We start from the raw sequence: 19,667 nt of genomic DNA on the forward strand, positions 1-19,667 counted from the left end.
CAAAGTTTCAATTAAATCGGAGTAAAAGATTGGCCTCTGTGGTCATATGAGTGTAAATCGGGCGAACGATATATATGCAAGCTATATCTAAATCTGAACCGATTTCAATAAAATTTGGCACACTTGACTACACTACTAATTGTACTCCTAGTGCAAAATTTCAACCAAATTGGGGTAAAACTCTGGCTTCTGGGACCGTATTAGTCCATATCGGGCGAAAGGTATATATGGGAGCTATATCTAAATCTGAACCGGTTTCTTCAAAAAAAAATAGGGTTATATTCCGAGCCAAAACAAATACCTGTGCCAAATTTGAAGTCGATTGGACTAAAACTGCGACCTAGACTTTGATTACAAAAATGTGTTCACGGACAGACGGACATAGCTATATCGACTCAGGAGCCCACCCTGAGCATTTTTTGCCAAAGACTATCTCGTCTCCTTCTGGATGTTGCAAACATATGCACTAACTTATAATATCCTGTTCCACAGTATGGCGCAGGGTATAATAAAACAAGAATATAAAGCAGTAAGTTCGGCCGGGCCGAATCTTAAATACCCACCACCATGAACCAAATATTAGGGTTTCCTTTGAAATTTCAGGAGGGCTTGAGGACTTGAGGACACTTCCCGAAGATAAATTTAAAGATTTCACCTATGATGACTATATCAGATTCTGGATTTATAAGAACCATTTTTGTTTGAGTTTTAGAGGAATCATTAACATCTCTTGTAGAAAATTGCAAGAAAATTATAAAATAAAGTCTTGATTTGAAATCTTAAATCTGTAGATTTTCGCCCGAGAAGTAAAATCAGGAAATTTTACATTGAGTTTCAAGCAATTCTCATGATCAGTGCGCCTTCTATACCCTCAAGAAGTGAAGTCGGTCTATATGGAGGCATTACCAAATGGACCGATAAAAACTTAATCCGATACACGTTTTTGTATTTTCTAGTGGCAACCATGATTATGAACCGATATGGACCAATTTTTGTGTGATTGGACCAATTTTGGTATGGTTGTTAGCGACCATATACTAACACCACGTTCCTAATTTGAACCGGATCGGATGAATTTTGCTCCTCCAAGAGGCTCCGGAGGTCAAATCTGGAGAACGTTTTATATGGGGGCTATATATAATTATGGACCGATATGGACCAATTTTTGCACGGTTGCTAGAGACCATATACCAATACCTGTACCAAATTTCAGCCGGATCGGATGAAATTTGCTTCTCTTAGAGGCTCCGCAACACAAATCTGGGGATCGGTTTACATGTGCGCTGTATATAATTATGGACCGATGTGGACCAATTTTTGCACGGTTGCTAGAGACCATATACCAATACCATGTACCAAATTTCAGCCGGATCGGATGAAATTTGCTTTTCTTTGAGGCTCCGCAAGCCAAATGTGGGGATCGGTTTATATGGGGGCTATATATAATTATGGACCGATATCGACCAATTTTTGCATGATTGTTAGAGACCATATACTAACACCATGTATTAAATTTCAGCCGGATCGGATTAAATATGCTTCTCTTAGAGGCTCCACAAGCCAAATCTGGGGATCGGTTTATATGGGGGCTATATATAATTATGGACCGATATGGACCAATTTTTGCATGGTTGTTAGAGACCATATACTAACACCATGTACCAAATTTCAGCCGGATCGGATGAAATTTGCTTCTCTTAGAGCAATCGCAAGCCAAATTTGGGGGTCCGTTTATATGGGGGCTATACGTAAATGTGGACCGATATGGCCCATTTGCAATACCATCCGACCTACATCAATAACAACTACTTGTGCCAAGTTTCAAGTCGATAGCTTGTTTCGTTCGGAAGTTAGCGTGATTTCAACAGACGGACGGACGGACATGCTTAGATCGACTCAGAATTTCACCACGACCCAGAATATATATACTTTATGGGGTCTTAGAGCAATATTTCGATTTGTTACAAACGGAATGACAAAGTTAATATACCCCCATCCTACACTAATAGAAAAAGTTTCGTTATATTAACGAAATGTGTCGTTAAAAGTCAGCCAATGAAATAGATTCGTTAATACAACGAAAGTTTTCGTTAATATAACGAATTTTCTGCAAATCAACGTAACGTTTCGTACTATTAACGAATATTTTCATTGTATTAATGAAACTGTTTCGTTATATCAATGAAAATTTTTCGTTGGCTGACTTTTAATGAAATTTTCTTTGTGTGTATGATGGAGGGTATAAAAAAACATAATTTTTGTTCCAGAGTTATAGTCTATTTCGTTTAAATAAGACACATTTTGAAATTTTATAGTAACAATCTTGCTAACATTTTTTAATATATTATTTCCGTTTCCAAAAGTTGTATTTTTAAGAAAGTGGCCAACTACAGATACGCTTCTACTAAATAAAGTTTCCTTGCATCAGTTCGTCGGCGCCCAAAACTATGCTTTATAAATATAACTGCTTGACTGTATGGGTTGTTTGTGCGTTGATAGCTATAGCGACAATTGTATATTGATGAAAGATACGTAGCGCAGGGGACGTGTGTTGGCTTACAATGGTCCGCGGTTCGATTCTCCGTCCAGTCATAAGGTAATATTTAAAAACATTATAAAATCGTATAATTCTTCTTCTACATTGTTTGTATTACAGAAAAATATGCTAACGAAATAAACCTCGTGAAAGCGAGAAAGGATTGAGGGAAGACGAAATTAGCCAAAATATTATACATACCTTTTTGAGATAGTCTGTACGAAACAGTTTTACATCTTTTAAAAGAATCAACGTTTATTACAAAAAGTATATATTTTTCTTCCAAACAAAAGGAAATGGGAAAAGATATTTGTTTGCCTAAAATTTTGATTGGGAGAAAAAAAAAATTTTTGTATATAATCCGCCAGAGCTTACAGAATAGTAACGAACATTGCATAGTCTGTAGCACAATCTCTTTCATTGATCCGTAGCTGACTCATCATTGTGGTAGTAATCTAGCCATTAATTCCTCAAGGGAACATAATAAAACCCTTTAGACCTCCACTTGCAAAATTATTGCTACCAATTATAGGGTACTTATTCAAAAAAATTTTAATGTTAAACATTATCTGAATACTGGACGATAGTCATTTTGCGGGGGCCACATAAACCAAATATGAAATGTTTACATTATGTGTTGAAAAGTCGCATTTTCCTGACATTCACATGCATATCTGCCATCTAAGCCATGTCATTCCTTACAGAGCATTTTCGACCGTCTTAGTTTTGTTTCGCATATTTCCATTTCCAAACACACATTATGCTGTTTTACATGTGTGCTTGCGTGTGTGTGGGAGTATTTTCTTCAGAGAAGATTTTTCTTCATATCTAAACATTGGCATTGCTCCTGTTTCTTTTTTTTTTTTTTGCATTTCAATTTGTGTTAGTGTTTGCTAAGACGATGCTGTCATATATGCTCAGAGGAGAGTATAGAGCACATCCATCGGTTATGCTATGTTTTTTGGCATGTTATGGGAATTTAACAATGTTGTACAACGTTTGGCCTCAACATTCTTCTCCTGAAGATCACCAAATTGAGTTTGGCATCTGAAATCTTGTACATGGTAAAAAAAAACAATTTGTTTTTAATGTTAGCATGATATCCATACAAAATTTTATAAACTTTTCATTGAAAATAAGTATCTCAACTTGATCTTCAAAATTTATTTAATTGTTCTTAAATTCGTGGATATTTTACTACGACACTAATACCAAGTGCGCAAGGCCTAAGCGTAAACGCGTCCTTGGCTCGGTATAAATAAAAATATTTCAATTAAGACAAAATCTTTGGAACTGGGTTAACTTTTTTCCAGCGTTATGCGACATCATTGGTGCTATTATTTCGGGGATGACGTACAAGCGCATTAGCATCAGCTTCGGTATCGGAAGTTGTGTGGTAATAATCTCGGGTTCAGTAGTACCTTCAGGTACGGCATGTAGGCTTCTGTGGTGGAACTCTAGACCCTCCTCTCATTACTACGCTTAACAAAAAGTGCACTGGCCCCAGAGTCGGTATCGGAGGTTGTTTGGTAATCATCTCTGGTTCAATAGAAGCATCTGGAAGGACCTGTAGGTATCAGGCATTATGTGTTTTTAGCACAATTAAAAATATCCCAAAACAGCCTGAAGGCAACGAACACTTAGTAACCAAGTCTCCCTTTCTATGGGCTTTGCCAAACTGCGTGTTGGCTTGCTTACTGGATTGTGGGTAGGGTTACCATCTCAGCTTTTTTGATGGTTTCGTTTCGAAAACACCCCAAAATCTTTTAGGTCCCTATAGTTAAATTTTTTTCATGTGTATATATTTGGGTACCATGTATTATTTGTTGGAGTTCTGGTCAAGTTGTAATAGTCTTATCACATGGCAAACACCACTTGGATGCAGTCAGCTGAAAATACGACAAAGCTCCTTGCAAACTCTCAATGCGTGAAGGATGAAAAAGGGGTTCCAAGGCAACGACCAGTGGAATAGGATGAGCCTCAAAGCAAATTTGAATACAAATCATCATTGCAATTTATAATAGATAGAAAAGAGTTGAGGTTCTGCACTAGTCATGTCTAGTATTGATGTAGTGCTACAATGATGAAGGATTTTAAATAATGCTCCTACTCGTATAACGCGTCCAAATGTGGATATTGGGCTACATCGTTAAGCATTACACAATACTGGCTTTCAAAGCTTCTGTTTTTTGTAAAACTGATTTGAAAGAATTATTTAAGCCAAAATGTCTACCCTCAAAATTAAAACAAAAATTAACTGCACTTTTCGTCGTTTTGCAAATACAAGCGTAAAGAAATGTCCGTAATAGCCCTGCTATTGCTCAATAAAAAAGAAAAGTCCCCGAAGAATTTAAACTTTAATATTTCCCTCCTCTCACTTTTGGTCTGCAGTAGTATGCATTGACTTCCGTTTGTATACCCACCACCCTAGAATGGTAACGGGGGTATAATAAGTTTGTCATTCCGTTTGTAACACCTCGAAATATCCGGCTATATAAAGTGTATATATTGTTGGTCAGGGATAAATTCTAAGACGATATAAGCATGTCCGTCTGTCTGTCTGTTGTAATCACGCTACAGCCTTCAATAATGGCGCTATCGTCCTGAAATTTGGCACAGATTCGGCAGGTCAAGTTCGAAGATGGGCTATATCGGTCCAAGTTTTGATATAGTCCCCATATAAATCGACCTCCCGATTTGGGGTCTTGGGCTTATAAAAACTGTAGTTTTTATCCACTTTGCGTGAAATTTGAAATCTAGAGGTACTTTAGGACCATCAAAAAGTGTATCGAAAATGGTGCATATCGGTCCATGTTTTGGTATTGCCCCCATATGGACCGATTTCCCGATTTTGCTTCTTGGGCTTCTAGAATCCGTACTTTTTATCCAATTTGCCTGGAATTGGAAATTTAGAGGTATTCTAGGAAAATAAAAAGATGCGCCGAACATGGTGAGTAATGATCCATGTTTTGATATAGCCCCCATATACACCGATCTAGGAAAATAAAGAGATGTGCCGAAAATAGTGATTATCGGTCCATGTTTTGATATAGATCTCCCGATTTTACTTCTTGGGCTTCTAGAATCCGCCCAATTTGACTGAAATTGGAAATCTAGAGGTATTATATTATTATATATATAGCCCCCTTATAAACTGGCCCTCTAGATTCTAGAACTACAATTAAATGCGCTGAATACTGTGTGTATCCCTCCATGTTTTGGTATAGCCCCCATTACACCGAACTCCCGATTTAACTCCTAGGGTTTCTAGAAATTTCATTTTTTATCCGATTTGCCACAAATTGAAAATATACTGGCATTTTAGACCCATAACAAAGTGTATATGATTTAGTTTTATCGGTCTATTTGGTAAGGCCTCCATATATACCGATTTCACTTATTGAGGGTATAGAAGGCGCACTGATCATGAAAATCGCTTGAAACTGAATGCAAAATTTCCAGATTTTACTTCTCGTAATCATTTAAATAATTAGGATGAAATTCTACAGATTATAGAAAATAGGAAAATATCTGTCATCAAACCCTCCTGAAATTTTCAAAGGAAACTAGTATATTTGATTCATGGTGGTGGGTATTTAAGATTCGGCCCGGCCGAACTTACTGCTGTTTATACTTGTTTTAATTACTATGCTAAAGTAAATTTTTTCATATAGTTAAACTTTCATTCAGAATATTGAGAAAATATTCGTTTTTTTCACTCCACCCTGATGTATGCGTTAGGTATTCGAAAAAGACAAATGAATTTTTGGTGAGATTTCATAGAAAGTCTAGGAATTAATTTTGAGAGTACGCATTCAGGACTTGTGTGAAATACTGACCACAATAAAAGTCAATATTCATAGATCGATCAGTAATGAAATGTTAATTGTATCCAATAACTGTGTGCTTTTTCATTTTATGGGTTTATTTGGAATTCAAATTCTGGTTTCAATTGAGAATCAAAATCCTTAATTAACAGTTATTTATTTTTTTTTTAATTTCCAAAAATCATTACCAGTAACATAAGCTGTAATATGAAATATTTTACAAACTTACCTTTTGACGAAACTCTTAGCACCTTCAACCACACGGTTTGCTAACTCTTGAATCTTGACAACTAAACCACCAATGGTTTTAATCTGTAGAAAATCATTTTCATTTTACCATTAAAACTTTATGATTTTTTGCACACTTACTTTAACCACATCCTCATAAAAAGTGAAAGTATATTTGGCATCTCCTTTATTTTCAATAGGTGAACATGGTATACAAGTGCCATTCATCCAACGTGTAAACATTTTCAGTCTGTAATTAAGAGACTATGAAGGGATTCGTCTTAACATGCACTAAATTGGAAACCTACCGTTCTAGGAAATCCTTACACGATTGGACAATCATATTTTTAACCTCATTTGCAGATGGCTCCAACATTATCTCTGAAAGAATTATTACTGCGTTTATTTCGAACATGGGTTGATTACCTAATAAACGATCCAAGTAACATTCGAGATTCTTGTATGTGAAACTGTAAAAAGTAATAAAAAGATTGATAGATTTTTTTTGTGTATTATTTTATATAATCTAAGATGCGCTCAAAGATTATGTGTTATACAAAATGTTTTATTCTCTTTGATAATTTAGATATTAAGAAAACAAAAATGTGAAAAAGAAAATGTGATATTGTAGATCGGCTTGTATATCAAAGTAATATGGACATGTCCTTTGCCAAAATCGCTTAACAAACGATGCTAAAAGGGCAGAGACGGTCATTAAGTGCTAGCACACAATGTTCATAAACGCTTGGGACATATGTATATGTCAATTTGTTACAACATTGTATATACGCATCATATATTTTCTTAAATATAATTTCTCTGAATGCAAACAAATAAAATTGTAATTTGTTGAGGAATCGTTCATGATTGCTTGTCGATTTACATAATTTGTATATAAATAAATTTATGTGTTGTATACATAAATTACAAACATATAACTTTTTTTTATAAATATAATAAATATTTAAGACATTTTGCTGCAAGTAAACAAATGTTTAGAAACTCGAATTAACAATATATATCGGGCCGTAAAAATATGCTTAGGGCGAAATATACTCGTAATATGTCTGCACAGTACAAATAATTTTTTGTTTGAACAAATTCTGAAAAACTATATGCTTGAAGCAGAGCATATTTGGGAGTATATGTTAAAGAAACGATTTTTATACCCTCCACCATAGGATGGGGGTATATTAACTTTGTCATTCCGTTTGTAACACATCGAAATATTGCTCTAAGGCCCCATAAAGTATATATATATTCTAGGTCGTGGTGAAATTCTGAGTCGATCTGAGCATGTCCGTCCGTCCGTCTGTCTGTTGAAATCACGCTAACTTCCGAACGAAACAAGCTATCGACTTGAAACTTGGCACAAGTAGTTGTTATTGATGTAGGTCGGATGGTATTGCAAATGGGCCATATCGGTCCACTTTTACGTATAGCCCCCATATAAACGGACCCCCAAATTTGGCTTGCGATTGCTCTAAGAGAAGCAAATTTCATCCGATCCGGCTGAAATTTGGTACATGGTGTTAGTATATGGTCTCTAACAACCATGCAAAAATTGGTCCATATCGGTCCACTTTTACGTATAGCCCCCATATAAACGGACCCCCAAATTTGGCTTGCGATTGCTCTAAGAGAAGCAAATTTCATCCGTGTTAGTATATGGTCTATAACAACCATGCAAAAATTGGTCCATATCCGTCCACTTTTACGTATAGCCCCCATATAAACGGACCCCAAAATTTGGCTTGCGGAGCCTCTAAGAGAACCAAATTTCATCCGATCCGGCTTAAATTTGGTACATGGTGTTAGTATATGGACTCTAACAACCATGCAAAAATTGGTCCACATCGGTTCATAATTATATATAGCCTCCATATAAACCGAACCCCCCGATTTGGCTTGCGGAGCCTCTAAGAGAACCAAATTTCATCCGATCTGGCTGAAATTTGGTACATGGTGTTGGTATATGTTCTCTAATGACCATGCAAGAATTGGTCCTCATCGGCCCATAATTATATATAGCCCCCATATAAACCGATCCCCAGATTTGACTTCCGTAGCCTTTTAGAGGAGCAAAAGTCATCCGATCAGATTGAAATTTGGTACGTGGTGTTAGTATATTGTCTCTAACAAAAATGCCAAAATTGGTCCATATCGATCCATAATTATATATAACCCCCATATAAGCCGATCCCCAGATTTGACCTCCGGAGCCTCTTAGAGGAGCAAAATTCATCCGATCCGGTTGAAATTTGGTACGTGGTGTTAGTATATGGTATCCAACAACCATGCAGGAATTGGTCCATATCGGTCCATAATTATATATAGCCCCCATATAAATCGATCCCCAGATTTGGCTTGCGGAGCTTCTAAGAGAAGCAAATTTCATCCAATCCGGTTGAAATTTGGTACGTGGTGTCAGCACATGATAACGGTTCATAATCATGGTTGCCACTCGAGCCAAAAATAAATATAGAAAATTTTGTCAACATTTTATTTCTATAGAAAATTTTGTCAAAATTGTATTTCTATAGAAATTTTTTTCCAAATTTTATTTCTATAGATTTTTTTCCAAATTTTACTTCTATAGAAAATGTTGTCAAAATTTTATTTCTATAGAAAATTTTTGTTAAAATTTTATTTCTATAGAAAATCTTGTCAAAATTTTATTTCTATAGAAAATTTAGTCAAAATTTTATTTCTATAGAAAATTTTGTTAAAATTTTATTTCTATAGAAAAGTTTGTTAAAATTTTATTTCTGTAGAAAATTTTGTCAAAATTTTCTTTCTATAGAAAATTTTGTTAAAATTTTTTTATGTCTATAGAAAATTTTGTCAAACTGAATTATATACGTATTTGATCGATCTTTTTGGATTTAATATAACCACGTATGGACTTACATACAATTTAGAAGACGGTGTTAGGAGGTTTTAAGATACCTTGCCATCGGCAAGCGTTACCGCAACTTAAGTAATTCGATTGTGGATGGCAGTGTTTAGAAGAAGTTTCTACGCAATCTATGGTGGAGGGTACATAAGCTTCGGCCTGGCCGAACTTACGGCCGTACATACTTGTTTTTTTACTATGCTGAAGGGAAAGTTTTTCTTCCCAATAGTCATCGTTGTACCCTCTTCGAAGTAAGCGATATGGATCACAGCTTTAAATGAGTTCGAACCAAAAAGTAGGAAGGTTTTGGCAGGCTACTTTTTCGAATGAATTAATTGAGGAAAATGAAATCTTACGCAATTAATGTTCTGGATTTTAGTTTGGAGTTTTGGGAGAAAACCCAACGTATTAAACCCATTATTAACATTAGTCCTTGAAGAAGAAGGAGGGTATCACCACTTTTTCTAGTGTATCTATATACGCATGTAGTCATTCCCGCTTCTGAACTGGCGAATTATTCTACAGCAGCAATTTTCGTAGACTACAGTAAACGGCACTTGCGTAGCCTTGAATCACTGAGGGGGTTAGTAATTATTGATCCATCCTCTTGCAGATAAACCTTGTACTAATATCTTGAAGCTATATCGAACATTGTGATTGCAACTTGCAGACAAAAGAATCCGTTTGGGTATGGAAATTTTTGGAGAAAAATCGTCTCTAACAAGAAATTAACCTGATCTTTGCCAGTATTGAAACAAATATAGCTTGGCGTTTATAGATTTGTATCTGGCATTTCAATTCCCCTTATAAGGGTGTACGAATTGGCCAAACGCAAAATTGTCGTCAAACTTTATTTTACGAACCACAATGATAAAAAAATAAGATTTTTTTACATTGTTCTTATGGATAAGAAATTTTACTTAAAAAAATTTCATTCCAAAAGATGAAATGGTTTACGAAGTGTTGAGAATTAAACATCTAGCATTTTGCGAACATGGCTCTGTTGAAAGTTAGCCTATAAATCACAAATGGAACCACTTCCCTTCGCCAGACCTATAGTAAAGGCAATGGAAATACACCTTCGTTAGTTTTGCAACATGTATGATGGGTGTATAAAGTTTTGTATATAGCATCTCTCTTTTTTGTCTCATTTGATCAATTTTTTTGATCTTATTTGTCCAAAGGGCAAATAAATATCAAGAAAAATTCATTCACACTAATACTTACTCCAATATACACTTATAGGTCTCTTCTTCCCAATATACGTAATACTCTCTCATTTTCTCAGATCGACCAGTGAATGTTCCCAAAACCAAACTTTCCAACTTTATCAATACCGGTCCTAATGAGTCGTAGATTTTCTTCATTTGAGAACATTTCTCAGTTCGTGAGTTCTCCAATCGTTCCATATAGGTTTGACAATGATAGATCTCAACACCACATTCTCTCTGATTCGGTGCTAGGGAATCCGAAGATTCTTGCATTCGTATAATTTCAACTTTAGTTTGTTGTCTATCGGACTCATGATCTTCACTGGTATCTGTGAGATTTTGTTGTGTCGACTCTACGTCGAATTGAATGGTGGCATTATGCTCATTACTCTCATCTATGGTGAATATGTTGAAATTTCTAATTTCATTTATACGATTTCGTATATCGACTCGTATATAATTAATTTGTGATACAATCGATTGTAGTTTACGCATTAGGGCACAAACACCATCGCAATACTTTTTGATGTTGAACGATTGCCAGGTGTAACGACCAACGCCTACTTGTATGGCAACTTCAGTCTCATAGAGGTGATCACGCAAAAAGTTCACCTGAAATTCGGAAAATAAGAAAAAGCAATTAAAAACCATGTGTTAAAAAATAAGCGTAAATCTCTTTAAACTTACCTCCGATAGGGATAGTTTATCCAATAAGGCATTATAGTTGTCTATGACCATGGTAATGGCCTCGAAATCGTTAAAAAGCATTTCTTTCTTCATAATAGCGGTTCTCAAGACTGAAGGTAATTGAAAGCCAAAATGTTCGAATTGTTGCCCTTCGAACATTATTTCAAAAATATCTAAAATGTTCATACAACAAAAACATTATTTCAAAAATATCTAAAATTTTCATACAATAAATTCTAAAATTCTGGATTTGTTTACCCCTTCCCCCCACCCACTTACCTCTTGTCAAATTTACAGTGAAATGCATTTCATATTCAATCAAAATCTTATCACCCACCAATGCTCTCCATGTGGGCAGTCCTTCTTGTGTCGATGACTTAACCAAAACTGTTCCATTTGAAATAGAAAATGTTAATGTAAAAAGAAATAATAATAAAGATGAAGCAATTATTAACAGATAGATAAATGATTATTATAGCTGACCAAAGAAGCTGTTGCCGATGATGATGATGATACAGATGAAGGCTATCATTTTAACGAGATAAAGTTTTTTTTTTGTAGAATTCTAACGATTTTAATAAAATCCTCATCATTACAACTTGGAAAAGATTTTTGTGCTTTCAAATTTCCGTAATTTGTTTTAATTCAAATTTAGTTGTTTTTTCTTCTTTCTTTTGAATTTACGAAGTTGGGTTAACATAATCGTACACTGAAGAAAGCCAAGAGAAACTCATGCAAGATGAAGCTTTAGGCTGCCAACTTAAACAGATGAAAATAAACTTTTGATTCTCTACGAGGTGCAGATATAGTAGTTTGGCTGAGCTAATTTGAGGCAGAGAAATGTATGAGAAGGTATACCTTTTATTCTGTAAAGCACGGTGTAGTCAGGTAATAAAATGTTTAGTCGGCTTTAAAATGTGCCTATAGTTTAGAGCCTAAATTATATAAACTGTCTGGATCAGAATTATATACTTAATTGATTTAGCCCTTGTTGTCCTCCTGTCTGGTATTTTTGATATTTTTTATCCTATACAATAATAAAGTTGTTTGACACAATTAGTTCGAACTCTATATAAGTTGGGAACAAATCAAGTTTATATATAGTTCCCATATTATTGTTTGATTTGTGTAAATATGACAATACTATCCCTACACTGAAAAAAAGCGTGCCGGGTTCCAAAGATTTTGTCTTTACTTTAACAATTTTGGTATTGATTCCGAGCCAAAGAAGCGGAGAATACAAGTAAGGATACTTTAAAGACACAATTCTCTTTTAAATTTGGGTTTTGTGTACTTGCTTCTTGGAATCAAATTTTAATTTTTCGCCTTTTCAGCTTTTTTTCTTCATATGCTATCAAAGTCCTTTAAAAACGATTTAACGCCAACTTTATTTTCCAAATTAAGACTCGATTTCCAGTAGAAATTATGCTATGCTTCAAGTAAAAAACGTCTTTAAACGTCTGAACGATTTTTTGATTTGTTGGCAAGATGCAAAATGACAAGAAATTTAAGGACAATTTCATTGAATTTGACCTTAGCCCAAACATTTTTTCTTTCATGTTATGATACCCATTTTTAAGTCAAATCACTTAATTATAAGGACAATACGACTTCAATGAAAAGTGTATCGACTTTTGGACAAGGAAAAAAACTTTATTTTAGAGAAATGCGTCTTCTATGCTAAGCAAAATTTGCATTCGTAGTTTAAAGACATGAAATCTTTGACCTCGCAAAATTTGCATTCATATTTTAAAGACATGAAATCTTTGACCTCACGGCAATATTTTTTCAGTGTATTTACGAACTGATCGTTATCTCTTGGAACATGTTTCAAGTGATCATATGGGCTAGATGAGGTTATTTGAATGGTGGCTATCTGTTGTTTCAGGTACACTAAGACTGTTTTAACCATTGTGATCTTTTCTTTGTGTAATACTTTGAAGCTCTTCACAAACAGGTAGGGGGTTTTCCCGTTAACGGGATCCTGGGAATTTGCTATATTTTCGATCCCGCTTTCCCGGGAATGAAGTGCGGCAATTCCCGGGAAATTTTGTTTATAATATTTTATATATAATAGAGGGTTTAATATGACAAATGACAGTTGAAATCTAGTTAAAGTGGATTTTGGAAGTGTAATGTGAATGAATATCGTACCATGTAGTAGTAGTTGCCGTGTGGGACATACATAGTCGGGTTCTAGCTCAGATTCTAAAAAGAAAGATTGCACTTCCTAATTTATGATTGTCATATTTCTGTAAACCAAAATTCCCATAGACTGGTAGGCTGAGTAAACCTTTATAAACAACGGGATATTTTACCTTATGTATGTCACGTTTGAAATTGCATAATTGAATAATTGCACAATTTCAAAATTTCATAATTATTGCAATTATTGATGAAATGTGAAAATTCCAACCTTTATATATATTTATATAAAGTTACTTTAATTTCAAATTTATACCTCGCATACATTAGGCTCGAAATCTATTAAAAGTGGATTTTAAATCCCTTATTTATAAGGCAAATGACAGCTGAAATCTAGTTAAAGTAAAGATTTTTGAAGTGTAATGTGAATGAGGTATTACATGATTGTGTTTCCCTTTTGGGAATTTTGACCGAAATCGAAATAAGTATCTTTCATTTTCACCCAAATTTTTAATGTTACAAAAACTCCCACAATATTAATAGTCTTCTTCCGAAAACTATACTGACTATACAGTCTGTCTTTTAACCATTGTAACATTTTTTTATTACAAAATATTTCGTATTTTAGTATGATTTATGGCTGATGTAAGAGATCAACATAGTTGTTCAGACAGCGCCTTATAACCGTAGCTTTAGGCGAATTCAAATTTATTCAAATGTCTAAATGTATGCCACATCAAAGCAGCTTTCCCTTTGACCGGGATCCCGGGAAATTAAAAAAAAAAAATCCCGCTTTCCCGGGAATGGAAAAAACCGGGAAAAATAGAACCCTAAAAACAGGTAAACGTCATTACAAAATATTTCTTTAAACCAAAAATATTTCTCCTAATTTTAAAGAAATATAGTTTACTTTGAAGACATTAAACTTTAACCAACATTTGGTAATGGGGTTCCAATCAAATAATAATTGGTTAAACTTTGTAGTACTAACATTCAAGATGCAAAAAAAATCGGTTTGATTATGAATTTAGGGATACAGAAAAATAAGCAATTAACTACCATTACAAATGGATGAAATACGGCTCCATTATTTCGCTCTGAAGTCTAACAAAAACCATGTAAAAAATCTGGCCGTATTTGAAGAAAACGAAAGTGCTGCTTCACCAAGCGACTCATATCTCAAAATAATTCACACTGTGAAGAAGTCTACCAAAATGTTTTTGAAATAGTGGATGGTCACTATAAACATAGTATAAACTTCGAAGAGAATTATATTGAACAAATCTGGTGAAAAAAATCAACAGACCTTGTGCCATGTATTCACAAGCCGTCATATGTATGAAAAGAAAGGCATATGTTATGGATCTCTTCAAGGAATAGAAACATTTAATTTTAGATCGAAATATAGAAATAAGTGGTCATGGAAGTGGTTATGGAAAATCTCCCATTAGAACTATATGCAATATTTTAACCCTCTAATGCCCAAGCCCGCCTTTAGGCGGGCTCCATTTAATAAGGAAGCTTTTAGTAAAACACACCTTAAGACAACAAAAATGGACAAAATAAAAAGAAAACTTATTTGAAACTATTCAAGAGGATTTGCAGCATATGCGTTAACATTGAAAATTTAATCAGCTGGCAAAAAAATTGGGACATTAGAGGGTTAATATTTCGTTATCTTCAAGCCCTAGATAGTATATGATAGTATTGACAATAGCCTTTCGGTACAAACCTCGTTACAAAGTACCTTAAGAAGTCGCTCTTTAGAGCATTTGACCAGACTTTTGTAACTAACTTCAAGCTTTTAAGAGGAACGAAGAAGCCCTGGGATAATAACAAGCCATATTATATTTTAGATTGGTTTATTCCAAAAATTCTTCGACAATTTTCCATTATGTTTCATGGCATCAAACCCTACATACCCACCCACCCATCATTGCGAACGTGTTTGGCGAACATTAAAGTTATTTACATTTGAAGTTTTTTTTTTTCTATCTTCAAACATCATTCTAGGAAATGCTTTGGTTACATTGGTTATTGGTTGGCCGTATTAGTGAGTGCGCTCCAATGAAAACCAATAAATTCCATTAAATGATGGTTTTTTCCCGTCTTCTTCAATCACAGCAAGAGTTTTCTTTCATTTTCATCATCAGTCGATTTTTTTTTTGCAATTGAACTGTTCGTCCGTCTTCCAGTTCCGGTCATAAAAACAAAGTGTCTTTCCTCAGAAGTATGGTGAATGGTAGCAAACCCATCAGAAAATCGTTGAAAAGATACTTAAGTAAAATCATCTTAAGCTAAAAGGAATTGAAGAGATTCATAATGCTGGGCACTGTTCAATGAAAAAAAAAAAAACTTCAGATTTAGTTTTAAGTATGATTGCCTTCCATAGAAATGATGTAGTTCTAATAATATTGAATTGGATAATTAGAATGGGGTGTGTATGGGGTGACTTGAGGTCATTTCACCCAATCTATTGATTGCATTTAGAATAGATGGGAAATTAATTTTGCTTTAATATTTACCACATCTAAGCGAATGCAAATTGCTATTTTCGTTCTTGGGAGAAAGAATTCCCATTTCTGGTTACAACCTAAATTAAATGGTAAAAGTTTTAGTTTTCTATGACTATATATATATTTGCAATAATTTATTATCTAACAACGTTAATGTCCGTCTGTATACTGTAATTGTATTACAATCCACAATAACGAAGCTATCCCGTTGTTCCGGAGGAACGTACGTCTACAGTTTCAAAATATAGCGTATTTTCTTTTGCTGGTTTCCACACTTAATAAAAGCTTACCCCGTTCCAAAGATTTTGCCTTTACCATAATGATTTTGGTACTGATTCATAGCCATGGATTGAAATAAGGACACATTGAAGACATAATTCTCTTTCAAATTTAAGTTTTGCATACTTCATTCTAGGAAACGAATTTTAAGTTATTAATTTATTAATTTTTGCAGCTTTTTTCTTCATGTCCTATGAAAGTTCATTAAGGACGAGTTAACTTTTTGCTTTGTAGACAATATCACAATAACAAATTTAAAGACGATCTCATTAATTTTTCGGAAGTATTACAGCCAAGTTGACCTTAGTAAAACAAAATTTTCTTTCACGGAGTTTTGTGTCGAATCACTTAACTATAAATAACAAACTGTCACTACAGTCATCAAAAGAGAATCCATATGATAAAATATGAACTGACAAACTTTTTCCTCACAAACATCTTCTATTCCTCGTCCGAATATAAAAATAGACCCCCTCCCAATAAATCGAACCATTGTATTTGAATTTTAAGCCTTACTCTACCCTCTCTCCCCTTTTACGAGAAATGTCTTGAATTGAGTAGACATTATCATAACTTCTCGGTGGTCAATTGTGATCACTTCTTCGAGATATAGATAGTCTGAAAACTTTTCCCGTAAATGAGAGTTATGTTAGGCTCACTTATTATCATAGCCCAAGCCATTTATTGTAACTGTTAATTCATTCTCGTTTTCGGAAAGTAAGGTACAATGACCCCACACTGAAAAAAATATGTACGTTATATTAAAGATTACGCAACATAAATTTTAAGATGCGAAATTTACAAAATATTAAGGACAAATTTCTTTAAAATAATGAAATTTTAATAAAAATAAAGTTTATAATCTTTGCTTCAGAAATTTTTTTCATTAAATTTAGGACACAAACTTTGTAAATTTTCGTCCGTTCTCTAAAGTCGCATATCATTAAACTAGGGCTAATTTTCCTTAAAGTAAAGAAACCCATTTTTGATTTAAAGAAATTGTCCTTAAATTAACTGAAATATTGAAACTTTAGATTTAAGATAAAAACGCTTCAAATATAGGCTAAGACTTATTTTGAGGATTTTGCGTCTTTGGTTTAAATTTTTTTTTTGGAATTAAGAAAACATTTTTTATTTTGAAGTATCCGTTATAATTTGGATTTTTAAACTGGCATTTGTTTGTACGTGGGTACCTTTATTAATAAACCGCAAAAAGAGAATGTAAATTTGATAAATGAGATGTGTATCCTAATTTTAAAAATTTCTTTATTTTAAAGAAGCCGCATCTTTGGCTCGGAATCAATACAAAAATCCTTAAGGGAAGGTCGAAATCTTTGGATCCAAGTAAACTTTTTTTTAAGTGCAGTGGACCATAAACTCCACATCATGTGTTGAAGATGGGGAAGCTTCTCAATAATTTCTCTTGGGTTACCCGAAGCGTAGATTTGGTCCTATTGTGGAAATATGCTTCACTAGACAAGACTATTTTATTTTATTTCGTGACTAACAATTTTTCATCATAACTCGAAAAAAAAATATTTGTTTTTATAAAGATTCTGTATTATGGCAAAATATTTCCCAAAAAAATATTTACTTACGTTCACATTGTTGAATACAAAATTTATCCCTTTCGGTTGGCTTCACTTTTCCAGATTTCATAAGTTTCAGGAATTCCATTGCTTTCACCAATTGAGCATCTGCAGCCGGTTTCCTTCCCATTAGCCATTGCAATAGTGTGGCAATTACAGTGAATTTGGTTATTTTTCTTATAAATCCTGTGGGAACAGTTTGGCTAAAAGTGTCAATGCCACTGGAACCAGAATGAGTGGATTCCTCTACAGATTTCCCCTTTTTCAATTTGATAGTCTCCAAGGCATCAGATATATATGCCACTTTAATAAAAATTTTAATGATATAATTGACACTCTAAAATCAGATGGATCCTAGTTTACTCACATGTCTCACTTTTACATATTTGTATTTTAAGGATATTTTTTCGCATCAATCCATTGACCATGTATGTTGCTTCCGAGCAATATTTCTCAAAAAGATTATTTTCATAAATGTGCATTTTGTTTACAAGTTCGAAATATGATTTAAATGCACTACGTTTGAGATAACTATTTTTAAGATTAGGATCATTTTCCATCTAAAAAGTAAAAAAACAAATATGTTTAAAAACAAGTAAGGAAAGTCCATAGTCGGGCGGGGCCGATTATATTATACCCTGCACCATTTTGTAACATAGATCTAAATTTTCGATACCATATCACATCCGTCAAATGTGTTGGGGGCTATATATAAAGGTTTGTTCCTAATACATACATTTAAATATCACTCGATCTGGACAAAATTTGATAGGCTTCTACAAAATCTATAGACCCAAAATTTAAGTTGGCTAATGCACTAGGGTGGAACACAATGTTAGTAAAACAATATGGGAAACATTTAAATCTGAAGCAATTTTAAGGAAACTTCGCAAAAGTTTATTTATGATTTATCGCTCGATATATATGTATTAGAAGTTTAGGAAAATTAGAGTCATTTTTACAACTTTTCGACTAAGCAGTGGCGATTTTATAAGGAAAATGTTGGCATTTTGACCATTTTTGTCGAAATCAGAAAAACATATATATGGGAGCTATATCTAAATCTGAACCGATTTCAACCGAATTTGGCACGCATAGCTACAATGCTAATTCTACTCCCTGTGCAAAATTTCAATTAAATCAGAGTAAAACATTCTATATATAGGGTTCTATTCTGAGCCAAAACACATAATTGTGCCAAATTTGAAGTCGATTGGACTAAAACTGCGACCTAGACTTTGATTACAAAAATGTGTTCACCCTGAGCATTTTTGCCAAAGACACCATCTCGTCTCCTTCTGGGTGTTGCAAACATATGCACTAACTTATAATACCCTGTTCCACAGTGTGGCGCAGGGTAAAATAAATCCAATAGCTTATGTCTTAGTGTCTTCAGAGAAATCTCTCTAAGCAGAGAGGGAAAGTTTTGGCTCTCTACCTTTTAGGTTTAGGTCGGATTTAGTCATATAGTAAATAAACATTAATAATCTTTTGTATATCAACTGTAAATCCGCATTTTTTTCAAAAGATATTCTAAAGTTTCAATTAAAATTTGATCTCTCGTTTGGCTTAAAGTAAACGTATTCATTTGATTCGGAACTCCAGTGTTCACATTCCAAGAATAACAAAATCAAATGCAAACAATGAAATTACTTTGGCTCTTTTTCTATAGAAAAATTAAAAATGTTGGCAACAAATTTCAAAATAAGAGCAATGCAAACAAACTGTGTGAAATATTCACAATGGGTGATTT

At 33.9% G+C, this 19,667-nt stretch overlaps 1 protein-coding gene across 1 annotated transcript in view; it reads right to left on the reverse strand.

Moving 5' to 3' along the window:
- Window positions 1-19,667, reverse strand: part of Dhc98D (Dynein heavy chain at 89D) — a 252,715-nt gene that overhangs the window by 225,321 nt on the left and 7,727 nt on the right. The window contains exons 7-14 of the mRNA XM_075295234.1: window positions 18,282-18,474; window positions 17,924-18,217; window positions 11,665-11,772; window positions 11,386-11,558; window positions 10,715-11,310; window positions 6,900-7,061; window positions 6,733-6,841; window positions 6,593-6,675 (exon numbers count right to left, since the gene is read on the reverse strand). Of these exons, the coding sequence (XP_075151349.1) occupies window positions 6,593-6,675; window positions 6,733-6,841; window positions 6,900-7,061; window positions 10,715-11,310; window positions 11,386-11,558; window positions 11,665-11,772; window positions 17,924-18,217; window positions 18,282-18,474 (1,718 nt within the window). The remainder of the gene's footprint in view (window positions 1-6,592; window positions 6,676-6,732; window positions 6,842-6,899; window positions 7,062-10,714; window positions 11,311-11,385; window positions 11,559-11,664; window positions 11,773-17,923; window positions 18,218-18,281; window positions 18,475-19,667) is intronic.

Source organism: Haematobia irritans, chromosome 1 (assembly GCF_050003625.1).
Source record: "Haematobia irritans isolate KBUSLIRL chromosome 1, ASM5000362v1, whole genome shotgun sequence".
NCBI lineage: Eukaryota > Metazoa > Arthropoda > Insecta > Diptera > Muscidae > Haematobia > Haematobia irritans.